This window comes from Saccostrea echinata, unplaced genomic scaffold, assembly GCF_033153115.1.
Source record: "Saccostrea echinata isolate AGI-Se365-2 ecotype Australia unplaced genomic scaffold, CSIRO_AGI_Sech_v1 ptg000020l, whole genome shotgun sequence".
Lineage (NCBI taxonomy): Eukaryota > Metazoa > Mollusca > Bivalvia > Ostreida > Ostreidae > Saccostrea > Saccostrea echinata.
The window spans coordinates 585,785-609,262 of NW_026889769.1; the positions used below are offsets into that span (position 1 = coordinate 585,785).

The 23,478-nt window shown below is 33.0% G+C and overlaps 2 protein-coding genes across 7 annotated transcripts in view; one reads left to right on the top strand and one right to left on the bottom strand.

The window, feature by feature from the left end:
- LOC133189889 (WASH complex subunit 2-like) overlaps window positions 1-12,919 on the top strand; it is a 32,575-nt gene extending 19,656 nt beyond the window's left edge. For 3 of the 4 annotated variants that reach the window (XM_061325296.1, XM_061325297.1, XM_061325298.1), the window contains 20 exons: window positions 89-297; window positions 542-632; window positions 859-926; window positions 2,316-2,394; window positions 2,750-2,902; window positions 3,337-3,432; window positions 4,180-4,266; window positions 4,489-4,557; window positions 5,895-6,108; window positions 6,748-6,809; window positions 6,954-7,209; window positions 7,478-7,605; window positions 7,912-8,122; window positions 8,372-8,397; window positions 8,733-8,801; window positions 9,106-9,231; window positions 9,757-10,435; window positions 10,715-10,821; window positions 11,199-11,385; window positions 12,580-12,919. In XM_061325296.1, the coding sequence (XP_061181280.1) occupies window positions 89-297; window positions 542-632; window positions 859-926; window positions 2,316-2,394; window positions 2,750-2,902; window positions 3,337-3,432; window positions 4,180-4,266; window positions 4,489-4,557; window positions 5,895-6,108; window positions 6,748-6,809; window positions 6,954-7,209; window positions 7,478-7,605; window positions 7,912-8,122; window positions 8,372-8,397; window positions 8,733-8,801; window positions 9,106-9,231; window positions 9,757-10,435; window positions 10,715-10,821; window positions 11,199-11,385; window positions 12,580-12,695 (3,033 nt within the window). In that variant the 3' untranslated portion in view covers window positions 12,696-12,919. The remainder of the gene's footprint in view (window positions 1-88; window positions 298-541; window positions 633-858; window positions 927-2,315; window positions 2,395-2,749; window positions 2,903-3,336; window positions 3,433-4,179; window positions 4,267-4,488; window positions 4,558-5,894; window positions 6,109-6,747; window positions 6,810-6,953; window positions 7,210-7,477; window positions 7,606-7,911; window positions 8,123-8,371; window positions 8,398-8,732; window positions 8,802-9,105; window positions 9,232-9,756; window positions 10,436-10,714; window positions 10,822-11,198; window positions 11,386-12,579) is intronic. The other variant, XM_061325299.1, reaches the window with a different exon arrangement.
- Window positions 12,920-15,810: 2,891 nt separating this feature from the next.
- LOC133189875 (arf-GAP with SH3 domain, ANK repeat and PH domain-containing protein 2-like) overlaps window positions 15,811-23,478 on the bottom strand; it is a 37,017-nt gene continuing 29,349 nt past the window's right edge. For all 3 annotated transcript variants that reach the window (XM_061325275.1, XM_061325273.1, XM_061325272.1), the window contains 6 exons: window positions 22,345-22,495; window positions 22,119-22,256; window positions 21,665-21,708; window positions 21,216-21,289; window positions 20,769-20,894; window positions 15,811-19,864 (listed from right to left, as the gene is read on the bottom strand). In XM_061325275.1, coding sequence (XP_061181259.1) covers window positions 19,793-19,864; window positions 20,769-20,894; window positions 21,216-21,289; window positions 21,665-21,708; window positions 22,119-22,256; window positions 22,345-22,495 — 605 coding nt within the window. In that variant the 3' untranslated portion in view covers window positions 15,811-19,792. The remainder of the gene's footprint in view (window positions 19,865-20,768; window positions 20,895-21,215; window positions 21,290-21,664; window positions 21,709-22,118; window positions 22,257-22,344; window positions 22,496-23,478) is intronic.

Sequence of the window (23,478 nt, forward strand, 5' to 3'; positions counted from 1 at the left end):
TACCCCAGCAATCATTCAGTTTAGGAACCATTAAGTTATTTTTAGTATCACTGAAAAGAGAGCTAATATTTGCTTGCTTTCTTTTTAGGAAGATAATGAGTGGTCAGAGGAGGAGAAACCAAGGACTGCCAGTGTTAAATCCAGCCAATCAGTGACTTCTATTAATTCGGCATCCAAGGTCATAGGGGTCAGTAATGCTAGCAAGCCCAGTCCCAGTCCTTCCAGTAATAGCTTGTTTGATGATGAGGGTGATGATAATGCTTTGTTTGCAGCTCCAGCCAAACCAAGGGCAGACAGGTCTGTAACTGTTCATATACACACAAATGTATTAGGGTAGATAATGCAGTAAGATTTGCCATGTAAGGCTTTTTAAAAGTACTTGGACTTTCTTTCCATATATATGTGAACATGTATATTAAAATCAATAGTTTGCATGTTTGGTTTGGTTATACAGAGAAGTACATGTATTAATCATAATTTATGTTATGAAAGAAAACAATTGGCATCATGATGTAGTTTTAAGTGAAATACTTTTTTGCAGTAAATCAAAGACTAAACCTACAAAGTCCTTGTTTGATGATGATGATGGGGACTTGTTTTCCTCAAAACCAACAAAGAAAACAGCAGAAAAGGTTAGTTGACAGCACCCCTGAAGGAATTTTATGGAATTTGAAATGTTGTGTATTATGAAATTTATGAATGATTTAAAGTTATGAGTAGCAGTACAAAACTTTTATAATTTTGTTTTATTTTAAACATTTTTATAAGATTATGGAGATTTTTAATTTTAGTGCAATATTCATACACATTTAAGAATGACTTTAAACTAATTCATTTTTTTTTTCATTATTTTTGTAGAAAACTCAGCCATCAGGTGGCTTGTTTGATGATGAAGAAGATGATTTATTTGCTAAGCCAAAAGACAGGTGCTTGTCTTAAAAAAATGAAACTGGAATTTTGCCATTGCTCAAATCAGTGTATATAACTTTTTTAGCTCACCTGAGCCGAAGGCTCAAGTGAGCTTTTCTTATCCAAATTTGTCCGTTGTCTGTCATTGTCGTTGTAAACTTTTCACATTTTCATCTTCTTCTCCAGAACTACTGGACCAATTTCAACCAAACTTGGCACAGAGTATTTTTGGGTAAAGGGGATTCAAGTTTGTCCAAAGGAAGGGCCACACCCTCTTCCAAGGGGAGATAATTACAAAATAATGAAGAATTAATGGCATCATTGAAAAAATCTTCTTCTCAAGAACCAATGAACCAGGAAAGATAAAACTCATGTGTAATCATTGTCAGGTAGTGTAGATTCAAGTTTGTTCAAATCATGACCCCTGGGGGTAGGGTGGGGCCACAGTGAACGATAAAAGTTTTACATAGGAATACATAGGAAAAATCTTTAAAAAATCTTCTTCTCAAGAGCAGAAAAGCAATGATTGGTCATATTTATATGGAAGCATCCTCAGGTGGTGTACAATCAAGTTTGTTCAAATCATGACCCCGGGGGTAGGGTGGGGCCACAATGGACGATCAAAGTTTAACACAGGAGTATATAGGAAAAATCTTAAAAATTCTTCTTCTCAAGTAGAGCAAAGTAATGATTGGTAATATTTATATGGAAGCATCTGCAGGAAGTGTAGATTCAAGTTTGAACAAATCATGACCCCCAGGGATAGGGCGGGTCCACAATGGATGATCAAAGTTTAACATAGAAATTTATAGGAAAAATCTTTAAAAAATTTTCTTCTCAAGAAGAGCAAAGCCATGATTGGTCATATTTATATGGAAGCATCTGCAGGAGGTGTAGATTCAAGTTTGTTCAAATCATGACCCCCCGGGGGTAGGGTGGAAGCACAATGAATGGTCAAAGTTTAACATAGGAGTATATAGGAAAAATCTTAAAAGCTCTTCTTCTCAAGAAGAGCAAAGCCATGATTGGTCATATTTATATGGAAGCATCTGCAGGAAGTGTAAATTAAAGTTTGTTCAAATCATGACCCCTGGGGGTAGGGTGGAGCCACAATGGATGGTCAAAGTTTAACATAGGGGTATATAGAAAAAATCTAAAAATGTATATTGTTGCATGTATACTTCGTACATATTTGTTTGTATTTTGGAGTTTTTTTTGTTTTTGTTTTCTTAAACCAGATATACAATATTGGTGCACATTATGCATTGGACAAATAATTGACTTCACATACAGAACTTGCTAAAGCACCTAATTTTCGTTCTGTTAGAATAGTTTACATTAAACAGATTTTTAAATACACATGTATATTTTGTATCAATAATGGAAGAAATTATTTTATGTTTCAGTGGAAAGAAGAAGCCTGTAGGAGGAGTGGCTCTGTTTGGAGATGATATCTTGCCAAAGAAAGACAAACCAGTCGAAAAGGTACAGCTTTACTATGACACTGATATACAAAACTGTCTTTGATGAAACTTGAAATCTCCTATGACAATGAAGGTGTTGTAAATAATCAGTGTAATTATTGTTGGATGTCAGCTTTACTTATTTTAATTTTATGCTGACAATAATTTATTTGTGTGAATGCTTAATGCAGTCTTATTTTTACAAATACTTTCATAAATATTTATTGAACACAAGTGTTGCTCACAGTGTGTAGAGGAACAAAGATTGACACTGGCTATTTCCTGACTTCTAAGTTCTATAGCTACGTGTACATGTATTTAAATCAAATTGGAAAAAAAAAATACTTGAAAAAAATCAATAATTAAAAATATTTCAGGAGACCGAGAAGAAGGTAGAGCCAGCAAAAACCAGTAAACCTGCCAAGAAGACTGTGTCCTTGTTTGATGAGGAGGAGGAGGAAGAGGAGGGGGATATATTTGGGGCCCCCTCAAGTAAGACAGCGCCACCTAGGCCTACTGGTGCAAGCAAGGTTAGGAAACACACTTAATCTTGTACATGTAGATTTTGTCTGACTTAGTATTTTTAGCATCTCTCAGTAATTTGTTTGCATCTGACATATGCATTGTATATTGTATCATAATGTTGAGTTGATTTCATTAGCAAATGTAAAATTCTATTGAGAGTGCTTTCCTTGTACAGTAAAATTTACTTTGTATAGCAAAGTGCCATGATTTATGATAAACATAATTTGTTATACCCTGTAAGGTCACAATAACTTTTAATACAGGGAATGAAAATCACTTCACTGTAAGTGTGAATTCATTATAAGCATATTCACTGTAATCATATTTTACTGTGGTACATGTACATGTATTTTAATCTACATGTATGCAGTTATAGGTAATTATTAAAAAGATTAAGCAGTAAAAATGAACTAATAGTAGGTTTTGATTTATGATACAGGCCAAGGATTTGTTTACTGATGGAAATGACATGTTTGGAGAGGAAGAGTCTCCAGGAGTGGACATCTTTAATCAACAAAAGACAGCACCAAAAATGGTAGGTCTACATGAAAATGGTAGGTCTACACCAAAAATGGTAGGTCTACACCAAAAATGATAGGCCTACACCAAAAATAGTAGGTCTACACCAAAAATGGTAGCACCTAAAATGGTAGGTCTACACAAAAAATGGTAGGTCTACACCAAAAATGGTAGCACCTAAAATAGTAGGTCTACACCAAAATGGTAGGTCTACACCAAAATGGTAGGTCTTCACCAAAAATGGTAGGTCTACACCAAAAATGGTAGCTCTACACCAAAAATGGCAGGTCTACATGAAAATGGTAGGTCTACACCAAAATGATAGGTCTACACCAAAAACGGTAGGTCTAAACCAAAATGGTAGGTCTACACCAAAAACGGTAGGTCTAAGCCAAAATGGTAGGTCTACACCAAAATTGGTAGGTCTACACTAAAAATGGTAGGTCTACACCAAAAGTCTACAGCTAAAATGGTAAGTCTACACCTAAGATGGTAAGTCTACATTAAAATTTGTAAGTCTTCACTAAAAATGGTATGTCTACACCAAAATTGGTTGAATTGAGTTGAAACTATAAGCCATCTACATGTATTGAGCAAAGCAAAGTCATTTTTAGCAAAAAAAAAAAAAAAAAAACCGGGGTTTTTTTCTTTTTAATTTTGCTTATTTTTTTCTATAGTTTTTTGTGTATTTTTTTTTTTGACCCAGGTAATCTTTTATTGTTTTGCCAGTATCAATTATACTAGTGTTCCTTTTGTTTTCCAGAACAAAGACTCAGCTGTGCCAGTTGCTAAATCCTCTGCTCCAAATCTATTTGATGAGGATGATGTGGGTCTCTTTGGTACCACCCAGGTACAAACATAAAACAAATTTAATGAAGAATGATCTTTTTGGCATGTTTCGTCTAAATTGGGATAAAGTATTAGAATCTTCCTCACTCACTGAGATCAGAAACTTACTATTTCAGTTAAAAGGTCATCGGAGACGTAAAAACTCAAAAGAAATTTCGATATTTAAAGTTCCATAGTGTATAAAAGAAAGAGAACCAATTACTGATGATTGTGTTAATTTTAGACCACAAAGACTGATTCTGTAGATGTTGGAGGAGTGACAACAGAAGAATCTACTGATACCCCAGATAAGGCCAGTACAAACACTATCCAATCACTTTACTTAGTGGATACTATTTTCATGATTTTCAGTTCAAACATCCAGATATAGGCATCAATTTTCTTCAGTGATTCCTGTCTCAAACCATCTTTTCTTTAAAAATGGGGGAAAAAACTGTAAACCAACTTTTATTCATGTGGGAGAAATACCCCTGAATTTTATGACTTTCTTTCATTTGCAAATATTTCTCGTCACGAACCAATTATGAACATAGCTGCCAACTAACCCAGTTTCATTGAGTAACACCTGATTTTTCAATCTGTAACCCAATTTTTTTTTAATTTTTCATGCTTTTCACCTGATTTTTGCTTAACAACCAGAAAAACACCTGATTCCCAGATTTGGTTTGTAATTTAGTTCACACATGTAGTTTCCAGTTATTTAGCCAGGCTTGGATCTACGTAAACAATACCAATTGCTATGTTGGTAGGCTGTGTATCGGTAAATTATCACTGCAGGTGTTAACAATTATCTGGGAGAAGTTTTGACAAATCAGAGTTTGAAGTCATTATAAAATGGCTTCCACTAAAAGGAGATCGTTATCAGGGCCAGCAGGAACAACACCAAAATGAAAAACAATATTTATGTACATATCAAAGAATCTTGAAAAATAACTTTATATTTTAAATTAATAGTGGCAGATGGATTCCACACTGAAGAATTGCAAATAAAAGATGTCACATAATAGTTGGTTTGCAGTGAAAAAAAAAACTTTGGATTTCTCTTCCTTCACAAAACTCATGAATTTATTTTGTATGACAAGAAACCTTTTCTCTTTGAAAACAATTATATAAAGCAAATAAATGTTAGTTACAACATTTTTTTATGCACGTCTTGTATGATTTATGATGGTGCATTGTAATTTTAAATGTAAATAATCATGTACATATATGTAGTTAATACATACATTAAATCATTTGATAAAAGGTTTAATCTAGCTTGCCTGTGTTATGTCTATTGAGGAATCTATATGAATTTCTACTATGTATCCTTATATTGTGAGAGATGTTTTTTTTTAAAGCGGGGAATAAATAAAGCAAATCTTCCAAATTCAGTTAAACTTGCTTTTTTCCTCCTACAATTATGACCTATGGAAATTATGGCAAGACAGGATAATTATGATCTTTTGTAATAATTTAATATGTACTGTATTTTGGAGTAACTTACAAATTACAGTGTTGTTGGTTAATTTGTTTTAGCTATGCTGTATACATCCAACTTCTTTCTTTTGATTTTCTTTCTTAAGTAGAGAGATGTTAAATTGAACTTTTAAATTCATATGTACATGTAAATCCCTTAAAATCTTGCAGACTAAGGAAACCAAACCCAGAAAACCAGTTGGAGGTGTGTCCATGTTTGGTGCATTTGATCCATCTGCTGCCCTGAAAAACAAAGGAAAGAAAGAAAAAGAGGTCAAGGACAAGACCCCTCCACCAAAAGGAGATTCTGAAGAGGAGGATACATCAGATAAACCAGAACCCCCTCCTCTGGATGAACCCAAAACAGAAGAAACAACAAAATCTGGCAAGTGATTTTGATACCTGGATATACCCAAATGTTACCCGAAATAACTGAACTTTGAAATGTGTTACCAAATCTGGTATTCATTTTGTATTATTTTAAAATTAATATGTACATGCAGTATTTACAGTATGATTTGTTAAAAAATTTTAAGATAATATGAATCATGTTTATTTGGACCAACCAAGGTGATATTATATAAATACTGCATGTAGTTGAGTGTAACATTGAAAATTTTTACCCAAGAAAACCATTGTCAACCTTGGCTGCTCCTGATCAGTTGACAATGGTTTTCTTGGGTGAAAATTTTCAATGTTACACTCAACTACGTGCAATATTTATTATATTATACTGAATGTTTTATACAAATACATGTAACAGTGAACCTTGCGCACATAAATTCTGTGCAGTCACTATTTTTTGGAATATCACCCGTTGTCAAGCAATGTTGACTGTTGCTATACTGGAGGATGTGGCTTCATTATTCAGCAAGTAATAGTGTTTTTTAACAAATGTTTCTCGATGAATCAGATGCAACTAATTTACATGAAAGTATAAGATATGTTATTGGTATGTATGTGTATATTTATAATCTCTGTTTGATATTCATAATAATTTATGATTATGTAATGTATTTTGTAGCTGATCCTCTGTTTGGAGGAGAGGATGATGAAAATGGTGATTTGTTTGGATCTTCACAAAAGGTACAGATTTTGTACATGTAGCTTTTCAAATAAGTCCAAGGCTAAGGAAATTAATAAGTTTGATAAAAATAATATCATTAGATTTGGTGTCAGCAGTGGGTTTAACATTTCACAGACACATCATTTTTTTTTTCAAATATGTAGAGTGAACCTGAAGAAAAAGAAGAGGCCAAACCCAGAAAACCAATAGGAGGCATGTCCATGTTTGGTGCATTTGATCCATCTGCTGCCCTGAAAAATAAAGAAAAGAAAGAAAAAGAGGTCAAGGATGAGACCCCTCCACCAAACGAGGTCAAGGATGGAAACCTTCCTCCTGAAAAGGTCAAGGAGTCTGAGGACGAGGATAGGATAGAGCCTCCTCCTTTGGATTTACCAGAGCCAAGTAAAAAGACAAAAGCAGGTACACTTGCAAGTTCCTTCATTGCTAGCACATACTTTAAAATTGTCTTGGGAAAGGAGTTGAATAAATAATTATTACATGAAAGAAATGAAAAAAAAGATTGTCATTTGAAAGTATATTTTAAATATTTGATACTTATTTGCAATTTTTATAGTTGAATGCAGCCATTAATTATGAATACTTGATTGAAAGTAATTCTGAGTGGAATTTATAAAGCTTACATAATGGCTATATAATGTTATAACATGTATTTGTTTACTTTTTGAAGTGGATCCATTATTTGGAGATTATGAAGATGATGACCTGTTTAAGGTATCTCCTGTAAAGAATATCAGCACAGCTGGTCCATCCAAACCATCAACCACCCCAAAACCTATCATTCCCTCCAAATCCAAGGTACTTTTCTGGCACTGTTCCCTGGTACCTTAAATCACAGTTCTAGTCCAAAACCAAAAATTAAGAAATTTGTAACCCCAAACAGAAACTGAAAAACACTTCACTTTTTTTTGTGTATATATTGTCTTTCAGGTCTTAAAACTTACCTGTCTTGTGTAGTCTTAAAACTTACCTGTCTTGTGTAGTCAACCTGTTTGCTTAAATTTTTCACTTAGTTCTCTAGGTAGTAGTAAATGCAAAAATCATATACATAATTATGTATTTCATTCTTTTATGTTTTTCCTAATAAAAAGAGGCTTTTTCCAGAATTCCAAACCAGAGACCTCCAAAAAAGCAAATCTATTTGGATCCCCCAAGTCAGATGAAGATGATTTATTTTCATCATCTGCAAAGCCTCCCTTTAAAGAACCCCCAACTTCACCACTTGGCCAGTCCCCACGTAAACCAGCAGGTGGAGTTTCCATGTTTGGTGGGGTGGATCCATTTGGAGTGTCAAAGAAGTCAGACTTATCTCCAGGTCAGTAAATTTTTCATCCCCCTCATTACCAGATTATTGAAAGCTCAATATTCAAAGTGCAGATGGATTTAGCTTTCTATTTCATTTGCATGTTAAAGAAAAATCAACTCTTGAACATGGAAAGTTTGAAAGACATAATTTTCTTCTTTTTTTTTTCATAATTTTTTTTCCCTAAAAAAATACATCTGTTTACGTGAATATGTGCATGTACAGTTACTGTAACTGTTGCTGTTTTTTCTTAAAATTCAGGTTCACCTACAACAGGAGAAGGGGATGTAAGTACTTGATATTCAATAATTCAAATATACTCAAAGTGTGCTATTGTGTGATTTTTTTTTCTTTTTTTGCTGTGGGATTTTTTCCATTGATTAAAAAAGAAGCAACATTCTGCTTATTTGGAGTTTGTGCACTCTTGATTTTAAATAAGTTGTGTTGTATGATTTTTGTTCATTTTTTATAATGCTGTTCAATATTTGATGTAGATTTTTTTCTGTAGACTGCTTTTATTTTCATAGTTTTAGTCCTTATCTTACACTTTGTTTGACTAGTACTGTGTGGTAGTAACTTGTGCATGCTTTTAACTGCTTGTACCACTTGTTTGTTCTACTAGAAAAAACCTGAAGCAGTCTCCCCAGTTTCTGTTGGGAAGAAAATGCCTGGTAAAATTGGCAAGTTACAGGTACAAATCTGTGTTGAAATACTACAGAGTGCATGCACTTTTTTTTCCAGGACTTGATTTTTAATTTAAAATCACATTTAAACAATTTGACATTCAACTCCTGAAAATTTTCGAAGTACCAGTATAAAGAGTGTACTGAATTGAATTATACATATGGGGCAACATCATATATATAACATTTAATAATTTTGATAAGGGAGAAAATGAGGAGTTGAAATCAATTGCAAGGTATTGAAATTTATTGCATATACATGTATATGTATAACTAAATTGAAACTTTTGCCACACATTTTTTTTTAACCAGATGAACTTAGGAATAAATCCAGCAGCCATGTTACCAGGGGCGACACCACCTATCAAGGAACCAGAGGTGGTTGCAGTAGGATTTGATACTCCTGCCCAGGCTAACACTCTCCATAGTGCCAATAAAGTAAGTCAAACACTCTTCATAGTGACAGTAAAGTAAGTCAAATGCTCTCCATAGTACAAATAAAATAAGTCACTCTCCATAGCACCAATTAAATAAGTCACTCTCCATAGTGCCAATAAAGTAAGTCAAAAACTCTCCATAGTGCCAGTAAAGTAAGTCAAACACTCCCCATTGTGCCAATAAAGTAAGCCGAACACTCGGTAGTGCCAATAAAGTAGACTTATCACTCTCCATGGTGCCAATAAAGTAGGCCTAACACTCTTCATAGTGCCAATAAAGTATCGATTATCTATACCTTAAAGTAGATTTAGATTGTTGTTTAGAAAGTCCCATTTTCAGTTTTATTTTTGTATAATTGAAGTTAACTGGGCACATATCATCATTTTTACATTTATATGGTTCCAAAAATAGTCCACAAACATATACTGACATTTCTACCTAAGGTCTGAAGCGAAGATTACTTTAAAATTTCATTTTAATGAGATAAATTATATTTAATTTATTTGTTTTCTGTCTTTCTGGTAGAGTCGTGCCAAAATCCAGGCAAAGAGACGTCCCCCAAGTCGTAAAGGCCGACAGGGAGGAGGTCCTGGTGGAGATTCTGCCCCTTCTGAGGCTTCTCCATCTCCTCAAGTGGAGACACCTCCAGTGGAAAGCCGAGTACCTCAACCCACATCTGATTTATTTGGTAATGATGATTTACTCGGGGAGGAGGACACAAAAAATGATTTCATGGCCCCACCCCCTGTACCTGATAGCTATGAGGAGGAAAACAATGATTTATTTTCATCAACTAGGAAAAAGAACACTATAATGTCAGATGAAGACCTGTTTAACCCTGTGATTTCTTCTACTTCCAAGCCAAAAAATGTGATAAACTCCATGAATGATGATGATGGAGATGACATTTTTGGTTCTTCAAGTACAGTAAAAACTACTTCAAAATTTGTCAGTAAAAGGAAAGTTGAAAATGATACAAAAGATGCATTAGTGAATGGAGTTGAAGATGTGTTATCAGACAAGACCCAAACTTCTAAAGTCATAGAGCCAGAGGATGAGGACCTTTTTGCTGCGAAACCAAAGGTGAAGAAACAGACTGATTTTGAAAAGTTACTAGATGACAAACCAGAGGAAACTAAAACTGAATCCAAACCTTCTTTGGAGGAGGACCTGTTCCCTGATTCCACTCAGAACAAGAAACCTGGTAAGAGAGCAAGACTGTTATTCATCTTATTAAATGTACAAAATTGTTGAAGACATTTTCAGTAGAGAAGCATATTTGTGTATATACAGAACACTTGTGTTTAATACTTGCATTTAGTCACTCGTTTGTAGTATGATGTACATATATGTTGCAAACCATACAAGTTTTGTCCTTGTTTTTTTTTTTTTTTTTTTTTTTTTTTTTTTTTTTTTGCTGCATAATCCAGTGTTTTGTTTGGGCATATGCATAATAAAATCAACTTATTACTTGTTTTTAAAGAGAGCAAACCAAAGATGCCAGAAGCAGCAGATGATGACATTTTTGCTGATTCCTCATTGAACAAAAAAGCTTCCAAAGCAAAAACTGAAGAGAAAAATGTAAATGAGGTTAGATCTTTAATCTCCTTCAAATTTGATTATATTATTCAAATCACAATATTAAACAATGTTGAAAAACTTTTGGATGACTTATCTGGTTTTTAAAAGAGAACATTATACAGCCATGTGTAAATTTACTGGGTATGTAGATGTTGTTTGACACTGAATTTTAGACATATCATATATATCAATATCAATTTTAGCCATATATTTATCCTATCTTTAAAAATTTCTTACAACTACAATTAATATTTTAGGCCATTTAAAGTTTTTGCAAGTCATGTGTATGTTTAAGACATTAACCATGATTGTGTTTATTGGTGTCAGTAATGAAACAGATTGCTATAACCCCAGTAAGTACATACAAACACCATTGTTTGTTTTAGGATGATGAACTATTTGGTAAACCTACTCAGAAAGGTAAAAAGCCAAGCAAAGCTCGGCCTAAAACAAAGGATGAGGACTTATTTAAGGACAACACAGACATTTTTGCTGATGTCCCAGCAGCAAAACCAAGGGAGAAAAAGAAGAAAAAAGCCACAGAAAAGAAGAGTGTTTTTAAAGACGATGATGGTAGGTTTTATATTTTTTGTTACAATTTTAAACCTCACAGTTCTGAGATTTTACCACATCATTTGCTTCTGTCTATTACTTTAATGGGTAAGCATTATTATTCTAGGCCAAAAAGTTGTTAAAGAATGTATCATGAGCTAAGCTCATTCTGATCGGGGGTGGGGGGGGGAGATAATTTTTGTTCGGAGTCATGACTTTGTAATGTCAGAATCGTATAGTACATACAGTATACATGTAAATATTTACGTAGTGCAGACAGAACAGTGTCAGTTCAAAATTGTTTAATAATGTAATTTTTCCTGAATAACATGCATTATTTCAAGTACGCCTTATTTTGTAATTTGTGCCACCCAGGAGTCATTGGTTCCCTGATCTTCTTGCTTATATTCTGTTTAGTCAAAAAATATCAAACACAGAAAATAACACATATTGAAATACATTTTTTGTTCTGTAGTACGTTTTCATCAGCATGATGACTAACATATACTTCAATGAATTTGGGAGGTTTTTAAAACCTAGAATATTCTTCCATGTGCATATTTTCCTTTCCTTTAATAAAAAAAGAAGACTCTAAAATGCCATATCAAATCTTAAAGGGGTATGGTGAGGCCCAAATCTGGCCCCTCATTTGACAAAAAAATCAACATACATGTATTTGAAATCATGATCTTTTTAAATTCATGTTCATCAAAAATGAGGGATGATGTCTGGTTCAAAGCCAGAAGTAATATTAATCTACAGCACCAAATAGTACAGGGATCAGATTAAAGGAAGATAATTAATACAATAAAGACACTAGAAATGGAAAGATTACATCATCTTTGATTTTCATCAAAGTTTTGTTACATTTATTATTTTCTTTTGGAAACATACAGCTTAACTTTTATTTAAAGGACACATAATGTGCTTCCGAATATTGAATATATAAGTAAATGATTAAGGTAGACTATTATGTAGTGTTTTTTTAACAAAATATACAATTAAATGAAGGAAAAATCGATAAAAATTTAGAGATTAAACAAGTTTGTGACCTTCCTGTAACCTTTGTGTGTTTTGTCACCAATTTTAAAATCTATAATTTTGAAACTGTAGCATTGGTTCACTCAGTAAACTTTAAGGTTGAAAAGTGACCACAACCTTCTTTGTCCTTGCATTCAAATTGTATTTTCACACCAACTCATCTTTGTTTTGTAGATGACATTTTTGCAACCACACCTAGCAAACCAAAAGCCAAGAAGGAGAAGAAGACAGAAGCACCCAAGAAGACAGCTACAGATGTTACAGATATATTTGATGATCCACTGAGTTGACACATACCGTGATCTAATACCCTAAAAATGTTACAAAAATTGTGTTACAAAGGTGCTAATTAACAATGGCAATGTAACAATAAGTCTGTTGTATCTAAATACATTCTTACTTATTATGAACAAAAAAAAACAGACTTAGCTCATATTCTGTAATGATGCTAAGGTTGTTAATTTCAGTTCTTGTACAACTGATAGTTAAGTTTTAAAAATATATTTTGAATATTGCACGACTTATATGTATTTTTTAAGTCAGTGGAGATATTGAGTATGTATTAATTCCATGTAAACAAAGCTTTAAAAAATCAATTCAGAGCACATTTTTAAAGGTAAATTGGTCATGCTGTTTGAAGATTCAAAGCATGTTGCCAGCTTTTCTTGCAAATACGACCCCCAGACCTGGTAAAGTTCTTGGCATTTTGTTAAGTTATCCAGTTGTAACTCGTGCAAAATAAGAATCATGGCTCTTTCAGAAGAGACCTTTGTTACAAGTAACAAGACGTATAAATAGGTGTATAAATGTAGTGAATTGAAGGTCAAAAAACAAGATGATCAATTCTAAAGTCATTGCAATGGAAAATGATGTATCTTGATCAATTTTAGATGATAGTCAAAATAGGTTACCCACAACAACAAAAATGCAACAGCTAAATTGTAGTGGTATGGACAGACTGACCTCATCAACCCAAGAACCAGGATTTGCTGTGAAATCTTGGAAAAAATAAGTTTAGCTCACTTGAGTTTACATTCCCAAAGTTTAAGTTTTTTAAAGGAAGACCATTTCCATAGAATTGATAAGCCCTTTCTGGACAAGACATGTAGGGATGATGCATGTAGAATGTTATACTAACCTTTATGCTTTTCAGATATAAGCATATATTTTCTAGAGAATTGACACTCAAGTTTGTGAGCAGACCCAAAATGCATCAGCTGACAAAGTTTGATGTTTCTAAGTCTCTTATTACTTGAAATATTTAGATATTTCCTTAAAAAATTCAAAAAGTAGGTCACTGTGACCCACTTTTTAGTTGACATTTGACCCAAGATGCATCAACTGTCAAAGCTTGATGATTCTAAGCTAATTAGTACCCAAAATATTTAAATATAGCCATAAAATTTCAAAAGTAGGTCATGCTGACCTACTTTTCAGTTGACATACTCCAAGGACCCAAGATGTATCAACTGACAAAGTTTGATGATTCAAAGCCAATTAGTATCTGAAACATTGTTATATAGCCATGAAATTCCAAAAGTACATGTAGGTCACAGTGACCTTCTTTTCAGTTGACATACTCTGAGGACCAAAGATGCATTAACTGACAAAGTTTGATGACCATAGGCCTCAAAGTGTCCAAAATATGCCTTTAATTGAATATGAATGCCTGCAGTTGAAGAAGTAGGTCACTGTAACCTACTTTTTAATAAATATAACTCTTTACCTCTCTGAGTATCTGAAATAATGACCTTAAATGTTTTGAAAATGATTAGCCAAAAAATTCCTAAAGTAGGTCACAGTGACCTACTTTTTTGTTGACACACTTTAAGGCTCTCTATAATACATAATCTGACGAGTGTTGATGATCTTAGGCTTTAAAATGTCCAATGTATGCATCAAAATTAAATTGAAAAGGGATATGCAAAATCAGAAAGTAGGTCACTGTGACCTTCTTTTGAGTCAACATGATATGAGGTCCTAAGATGCATCAACTGACAAAAGCTTGATGATCCTTGTCTTTATAGTAAGCAAAATATCAAAGTTTATTTAACAAAACATAATTTGTGGTCAACTTTGAAGTGACCTTGAGACCACACCCTTTGTCACACGGTGATGCCTTGAACAATATTTAATGTACAACATGTCTTCATCCTTGTGTGTAAGTTTGGTGATAATCTGCCCAGTGGTTATTGAGAAGAAGATTTTTTAGCAACCAGAACTTTTGTTTTTATTTTCCTAATTATCTCCCTTTGTTTATGGGTCACATCCCTAGTTTTAGTATAAAATAGAGCCCTTGGGCCACGAATACTCTGTGACAAATTTGACAAAAATCGGCCATGGGGTTCTTGGGCTGTGGCCCATAATCTAAAAAGTTTACGCACATTGCACAAATGGCCATAGCCTTAGCTCTTTGAGCCTTTGGCTCATAAGAGCTAAAAATCAGCATTCATTACTAGGAGTTTTGAACAGATATCAAATGATGAAAATTTCTTTGTTTTTAAAACAAAAAGATTTTAAAAATATAGTTTTAGCTGGTATTTCCTCATAATTTGATTCAAAGGAGGTCAACAGCATTAAGAGGCATCATAAAATCGCACAAAGGTCTTTCACTTATTGGAACTCTTAAAATATACAGGGAATAAGAAAAATGAAGTTCAAAATTGTTGTGTATGTCCTTATAAATGATAAATTCCCCTGATGTAAATTGTATAAAGCAAGTAACATGCCTATTCATTATGCCTGCAACACTGGGAGGAAATATACACATATTGGTTTGGCTTGACTGTCTTGGGAGTCATCATCAGTCATGCTCAGGACTAACTCTTTAACCTTTGACTGGAATGGATTCACATTTCCTAAGACCTTGAGATGTGTCATGATCTCAACTCAAAAGTCTCATCTTTGTGAATGATACTGGACAGCGAGATACCCAGATTGTAAAATGGGTGTCTGCCAACACTTCTAGAATGCTTAATTGGAATGAACACAGACTTAAGTACCAGTCAAACTTCGTTCATCAGGACAATTGTGTTTCCAAGCAAAGTGTCCAGATGAATTAAGCTTCCAGTTTACAGAAACATCCCGCTTTGTATAATTGGTAGAAATAAATGTAAATTCTGTACCCCTTAGATTTTGTCTGCATGGTGAAGCATCCAAATTATTGGCATAAAAGATTACTATGTATTGTTGGTGTTTGATCCACAGCTATGTGATAATCTGACTCATTATGTTTCAATGGTCAAGGTTACTGGGCAACAATTTTTAAAAGTCCTTTCTCAGAATGAATGTAAATTCAAGTACACTCATTTTAGGGTCCTATCTAAGGACAACAGCAGCAACATAATCCATAAACTTGCAGTCAGCAGTCAGATTATTCAATGGAATGAAAAGAGCAACACAAAATGAGTTGAAATAGTTTATTAAGATTTTGAATATGCAAATGCTTTTGGCTGTGACTCCTATTACTGACAAATAATATCAGTATATAAATTACGAGTTAACCATAGCATAATATAAAGCATGCAGTGGAACTATTGTATTATGTAACAGAATGTGAACTTACCTATACTCAATAATCTGTTAAATAAATGTACGATTACATGACTGTTCACCTGAGCATTTTCTTTTTTAAATTTTTGCACTATTGCACAAAATACAAATTTGCTAGAGATTCTGTATTTGTATGAATGTTCAATCCATTCATATGAGACTCAAACATTAAAGAGGTTCACCTTACCCATAAAAAAAAAACTTCTCATTTGATGGTTGTGCTTGAAAGAAATACTCAATCTGTACTACTGTAATAAAATCAACTGAAGCTAGATGTACCCCAATTCTTAACTTTAATTTACTGTCCAACAACAGTGTTTCTGTGTGCCTGGACTCACATGAAATCATAATAATTCTTAAAATATGCCTACGCATGCTCAAATTATTTAGAAAATGCAGTACACATGTACCATCTCAAAATGTTGTAAATGACAGTAACTTGAAAATTATCCAAAACACTCCCCTTTTATGGGGAAAAAAATACAGAAAATAGAATGTGTAGCTCAGAAAAATACCTTAACCAAGTACAAATGTACATGTATGCCATTTGTACTAAACATTTCAAAAAATTTAAATATTAAAAAAATAGTTACAAGTGACGCAACGAGTTAACCATAAGTTATTTTTTTTCAGAATCTCAAAACACATCAGATATTCCAACAGCATTTATAATTTACAAATAAGATATGGATTTCTAGCAGAGATAAAACTTCATTAATGTTAAGAGCAGATTAATTATTGCATTCTGTAAATGTTGAATCTTGCTGGAAATATTAACATTGGGACTAAAGGCAAATTTACACAGAGGTAGAGGTGTTTTGTTTTTAATCTTTCATACTCATTCGGAAATTCCATAAACTGACCTCCATATCTTATTAAAATATTACATTGCACTGAGAATGGCATACACTTTTATACAGAACTGCTGCCCGACTTACTTCAATCTTGTCATCCTCAACATAAATCAGTTAAATACCTAACAATGATAGAATTTACTGGACCTGTATCAGTAATCAAAGAACTGCAGTGAACTGCTCCCAGCAAATCTAGAAAATTAAGACAATAAAAAAAGTCCCTAATGGGTTTAAGAATATTTAAACTTTACTTATAATTAAATCAATATGACAGATCATTATATACATGTATATAGTTAAGTAATTTTAAGAAATGTTTCAAGCATTGTTAAATTACTGCATTTCAAACTCCATACACAAAAATTGTTAATTGGCTACAAGATAAAATCATTATTAGATGTTGAAAATGTGTAAACAATTTATACCCGTTTGATTCACAAATGGCGTAAAAATATTAACAGCAATTCAAATCTCAAAGAAAACTACATATTGCATACACATCTATAATAGTAAGATGTGTCTAGGTCAGTGCATAATAATTACAGTGCAAACAATTAGTCATTCTAAAGTAAAAAGTTTCAAGTACTAAACACATAATCAAATATATCTAATCGATAAAGTGAGGTTTATACCAAGTCAAAATTTGGTTAGAATTAGGGTAATACAAATTCTTTAGTGCCATAGGTACCAAATATATAAATCCACAAGCAGATTGAACACACAATTTCTTTGGCTTATATGTTATACATGTACATGCATAGCAAGAAAAGAAAATGGCAATGATTTAAGTAAGGCCTAAGCATAGTTTTTAATCTCCAGTCAACAACAGCTGACACTGGTTTTATTAATGGTACATGAAATAACATCATTTATAATTCTTTAACTCTACCATCACTCTCCCCTGAATGACATACTGTAGATTCCTTATTATGAGGAATAAGTGGCAGAAAAATCTTAAATCTCACTTTTATTTCCATCATCAACATTTAGTACATAATTTGAATTAGTGAAAAATAAATACATGCATGTGAGCTAATTTTTCAGAAAGAAATGATTCTCAGTAATTACTCTCATTTTTTTATCAGAAATTTTTATTGATAAATTTAGTTTCTCAATAATTTTACCTTTGAAAGATGATTTCATTCCTTCCCTCTGATTTGATTTTTTTTATTTATTTTTTTTGTTGGAGGACTGTGTATCCATGTCCTAATGAATATTTTACAACTTCCACGAGTAATCTTCATACCATTTCCATATCTTCATACCATTTCCATATTTTACTATTTTTGCCCTAACTTCTATGAGAATCTTGATACCATTTCCACATTTTAGAACATTTGGCATTGTAGCCAAGTCAACATTTTTTTTCACGGTTTCCTGCACAAGTGAAGTAACAACAAGCAGCAAGTTTTTTTAGGGTAAGAAAAAAAACTTCTTTATGTTTGGACTACCAGTAGTTATTGAATAGATCACCAATGAAGAAAGTGCCACATAATAATGAGAAGTACATTTTATTTCGTGGGGATATTAATTTACATGTACCCTAGGTAAAAGTCTGGACCTTTAAAACAGGTGATACTGATGATGACAATTTTTATAACAATGAGCTCATGCATCAGAGGTCACAAACCTTATTTAATTCTCAGAAACTGGAATGCTTGCAATATTCTTGCAAATAAAATCAAATCTGCCATATTGCCAAGTTAATTACTCACAATATAAGGAATCTACAGTATAACATCAATAATCTAAAACTTTTTAATGTCATTACCTCATTGGTACATGTATATTGTTACTTAACGTACTGTTAAAAAGAATGCTACAATGTTTAATTATAACTAATTATATGTGTACTGCAGATCAGTTGCTTCTTACATATGTTTCATAATATTCTTACAATTAGTCAATTCTTATGGAAGAGCAGTTACAGTATGTCATCAAATCTTTGTACCTGAATGCTAAGATAATAGGTAACCAACTAATGAAAGGCAGAACCATACAAACTTTCCCATATCTCATTTCAAATGATCATCATTCTACAACACATATTCCTGCGGGGGAAAAAATCTCTTGTGCAATTTTACCAATCTCATATGAATATTTAATGGAATGTCCCATTTCTCATATGTCATCTCGGATGACTGTCCATTTTGAAAATGCACTAATATTTAGTAGGCAAAAAAATTATATACTGTACATGTATATACATATATCTATACACAAAATTCATACAACTGACTGTAGGTAACATTTAAATACATGGAATATCTAAATGCACTGGGAATGAGACAAAATCACAATATTATAACGTGATTATTAACAATGACAAGTTGTATCAACAGTAAACATTCTCGTAACAATCAAAAAAACATTGTTCAAGATCTAAAGACAATAAAATGTACGGATCGATCAATCTAAGGTTTTCAATACTGGTACACATTAAACATTACAAAAAGGTAGATCTTTCAACAGCAGAACAGCACTATCTCAAAAAACATCTGGTTTTAATTGCACTTTTAAGGTGTGATAACATTAGTTAACATGATTTATTATTCAAAGCAAGTTAGGTTTTATCAAATAATGTATTTCACAAATATTTAAGAAGATGAAAACATCTAAGACCTCCTAAGAAATAAAAAGGAAAAAAAAAACAATGAATCCATAGAGTACATGTGTGTACAAATATTAATATCTGTGCTGTGTATTTTATACCAAAATATCAGCAATTAGGTTTTGACATCTGCAAAATAGCTACTGTTATATATAGAGGAAGATATAAATTACAATTACTGTACATGTACTTGATTGAAATGGATTAAAATAAACAGAACTGGCTTTAAATAATATGAGACATATAATGTGATCTGAGCAACTATTATGGAGGCCCACTTTAAAAAAAAAAGTCAACAAAAACTTGGGAAGACCCTTATTTGGTAGACTTCTGTGAATACTGTCTGACTTGGTAACTACCCAAGCTCTTGTCATGTGATTATGGTGACAAAAGTTTTGGGGAAAACCCCCCGTCTACCTGGCTCTCCATCAATCTCACCTTCCTGTAAACAAACATTTGAGAAAATAAAAATAAAAATACAAGTGTTACATATGTTAATATGTTAAGTGAGAATATTATAACCAAAATATATTTAAGCTCCTTTCTAGAGAGTACATCTGTGTACTATATAATATTGTGTGCTATCCCCCCCCCCCCTTTTCCAAATTTAGTCATCTCTTTACTGGAAACTGTTTATATATACACATCATATGAATATTCATCCAAAATGTATTTATGCATTTCATTACTTACAGGGAAAATCAGACACAGTATGTTTATAGTATAATTAGTGTGGTAGCATAAACTTGAACCTTCAATAAAACAACTTTTACTTCTGCTTTGTCTTCCATGATTTAATGGTTTTACTGGATTTTTTTTTAAAATGATCTTATTTTTACCAGTCTTTTCTTAATTGACCCCCCCCCCCCCCCCCAAACATGGGACATGGTTCTTCATTTGAACAAATTTAAATACTCATCACCTAAGGATGCTAAACACAAAGTTGGAAACTGGTACAGTAGTTCTGGAGAAGAATTTGAAAATGTGAAAAGTTTACAGATACTTAATGACAGATGGACACCAGACACTCTGATCAGAACGATTCACTTGAACCTTAGACTTAGATGAGCTAATATTCCACACAGCTAACAAGCTGAATTCCTTGTTCTGAAATCTACACAATGTGAAAACTCAAAAGAAAGAAAACCTTAAAAGTTAAGCACATCTGTTTTCCTAATAAATGCTTCTATGTAATTCTGTTTCATTCTTTAGCAAGTTAGCTTAAGTGTTAAAAATTTACAAAAACAGAACTTAAACACAGTTACACTTACAAGTAAAAATCAATGGATACCACAATTTACTGCAGATCACATGGTACATGTACTATAAATTAAGTGCATACTTACCCACCATTCATCTTCCTCTTCCCCCGTAATAATGATTATCTCCCCTTCCCTGAATGTCAACTCGTCATCATTGTCAGCATCACAGTCATATATTGCTTGACACTTCTGTCCTATCGGCAACTTCTTCTGTGTATTCAACATCAATATCATTTACTTAGACGAAATGCATCAGGTAAAATTAAAGTAACATTTATATTTTTCCCCTCAACTATCTAGCTTTTAAAAGAAACTGAACTTCCTTTGCTCTGGAAAGATAATTAAAATGCCTACGGAAGATGTATAACATGCATTCTGTCCATTTTTTGAAGACTGTGAATCCTTAAACAATGTAGACCAACAGATTCAGAATAATCATAGTATCAGCCAAGACAACAGGCAACAAAGACAGTGGAAGGCATGTTCTTAAAACTAAATTTATACAGATTCTCTTCAATGATCAATATTTACCTTGACCCTTGGGGCTGGTAATGGTGGTGATTCATTTTCAGTAGTAGGAGAGTTAGGCTGTGCAGGGCTACCATCTGAATAAAAGTAAATTTCTGATATGTTACCTTTTCCAGGGTTCAAACCCAAAGTGGTATATCTACTTCGAAACATATCTCTGATTATAAGATGGAAAAGTTAAGCTTATATTTCTATATTTAGATGTACATGAAAATCAGGTATGAATTCTATTACATTTAAATTTGTGGGGGTCAATGTTGGCAGGCAATTTTGTGGGGACTTCCTGTACATGTATATACAGAAGATTCCATGAACCGATATGTTAAACAAAGTTATCATTTGTGGGGATGTAAATTCAAAGGTAAGGGTGACCCATGAAATCCACAAATATTGGTCCCCCATGCTGATTCCACATATTCTCTCTTAATTGTTTATTAAGTACGTGTACTTACCAGCTGAGCCAGATCCAGATGATCCAATTCTGGGCCGGGATGACCTACAATTAATGGTATAGAAATTACTTTTCAGTAATTTTTTTTTTGGCTTACTTGGAAATTTTTTAAAAGAATTTGTTACAACACTGATACAAAATCTATTAAATAGATGAGTTAGTGCCAATTTTTAGTCCACCTTCACAAAATAAAATATTCATTCTTTGAAGTACAAATTGCAGCAACTGTTCAGAAATCATTCATAATCCCAATATGTTCTTTGATCTTAACGATGCTTTAAAAATTTATGTGTACTACCTCCTTTTCATATTTTAAAAGAATGCTTAGTAGAGGTATGCATTAAAAAGATGCATAGTCACATGTACATTGTCTTCAATTGAGAAATTTTTGAAGAAATTTCTGTTTTGTAAATTAAGACTAACCTAAATTATCCCTTCTTAAGGAGTCCACTTACCTGTTACTATTGACAGTTTCACCTGGCAAACGATTCCCAGTTAAGTGAATAGTGTTCCTGGCATCTGGTGGGGCTGGTCTTGGGGGTGGGTCTGAAGGACTTCTTCTGTGGAAAACTCCAATACCACTCCCCTCTGACCTGCAAAATTTGATAATAGTGTACATTACTTCATCTGTAAGGACTGTACTAAATTCAGGATAAAATCATAAATGCATGAACCACTTACTTATTTCTACTATGGCCAGGTGCTGTGGTGGGAGGGGGTGGTGGGGGTTTTCTCCTTGGTGGGAGAGGGGGTCCTGGTCCCAGTTGCCCCTGTGGGGCAGTAGAATCCCTTGGAAATGAGCCTCCATTTGAAGGTGACTGATTGTGGTGCACTGTCAAAAATAATCAGAAATGCTGCTACAGAACATCAACAGACTTCAAGTTGATTAAACAAGACCTTTTTTATCAAAACATATTGCTGGCAAGAAATATAAACTGTCCTCAAAACCACTGTACACTATCCCTGGCCTTTAAACAATGAAAATTAGAGATCAATTAGCTTAAGCTGAATAAATTCAAGAGTCTCAGGAAAAGCATTTCTTCAAAAAGCTTTATTTGTTACAGACATGCAGCCAAAAAAAAAAAAATTCTGCTGTGAAAGGCTACACTTCTTAGTGTAATTTTCTAATCATTTAAAATTGAAAATAATAACACAAAATAATCAATATAGATTTACTTGAATCATACATAACCTATTACATGTTTATTAAGAGTAATTATATCACACATGCAGCCATTTAACCTAAAAATCTTAACCACAGGGAATAATGACATGCTAATCTATTGTACAACAACGCCATATTATTTATCAATGTAATTTTGAATCGATGCATTTTGAGTATAACATGCTAATGCTCTGGCAGCCATCTTTATGTACAGAACTTGGTTATATATTAAAAGTTATGCTGAAATGCTGCTTCAGATGTCTGTAATGAACTATTTATGAAGTGATGCTTAATAATGCCGATGGGGAATCTATCCATCAGACCATCACCAGATTTGAATAACTCAATATCTATCCATGCAAAAATAAAAGATATGACAGCATATGAAAGCTTTCAGAGAATTACATAGATAATAGAATGTCAATTCATAAATAAAATGTTTTAAATTTGCACAGTTCCATTGTGGATCTAAAGAATTGTAACACTGCCTAACACGTGAAAATCAACACAAGTAAATACCAACATTGACTAAAAAATAAAAATACAACATATTCTAGAACCAAATAAGACTTAATATGAAGAAAATAGAGTACAAATGTATAATGTGTCCTGCAATATGAATAACACCTGTATACATGTAAGAGTATGCA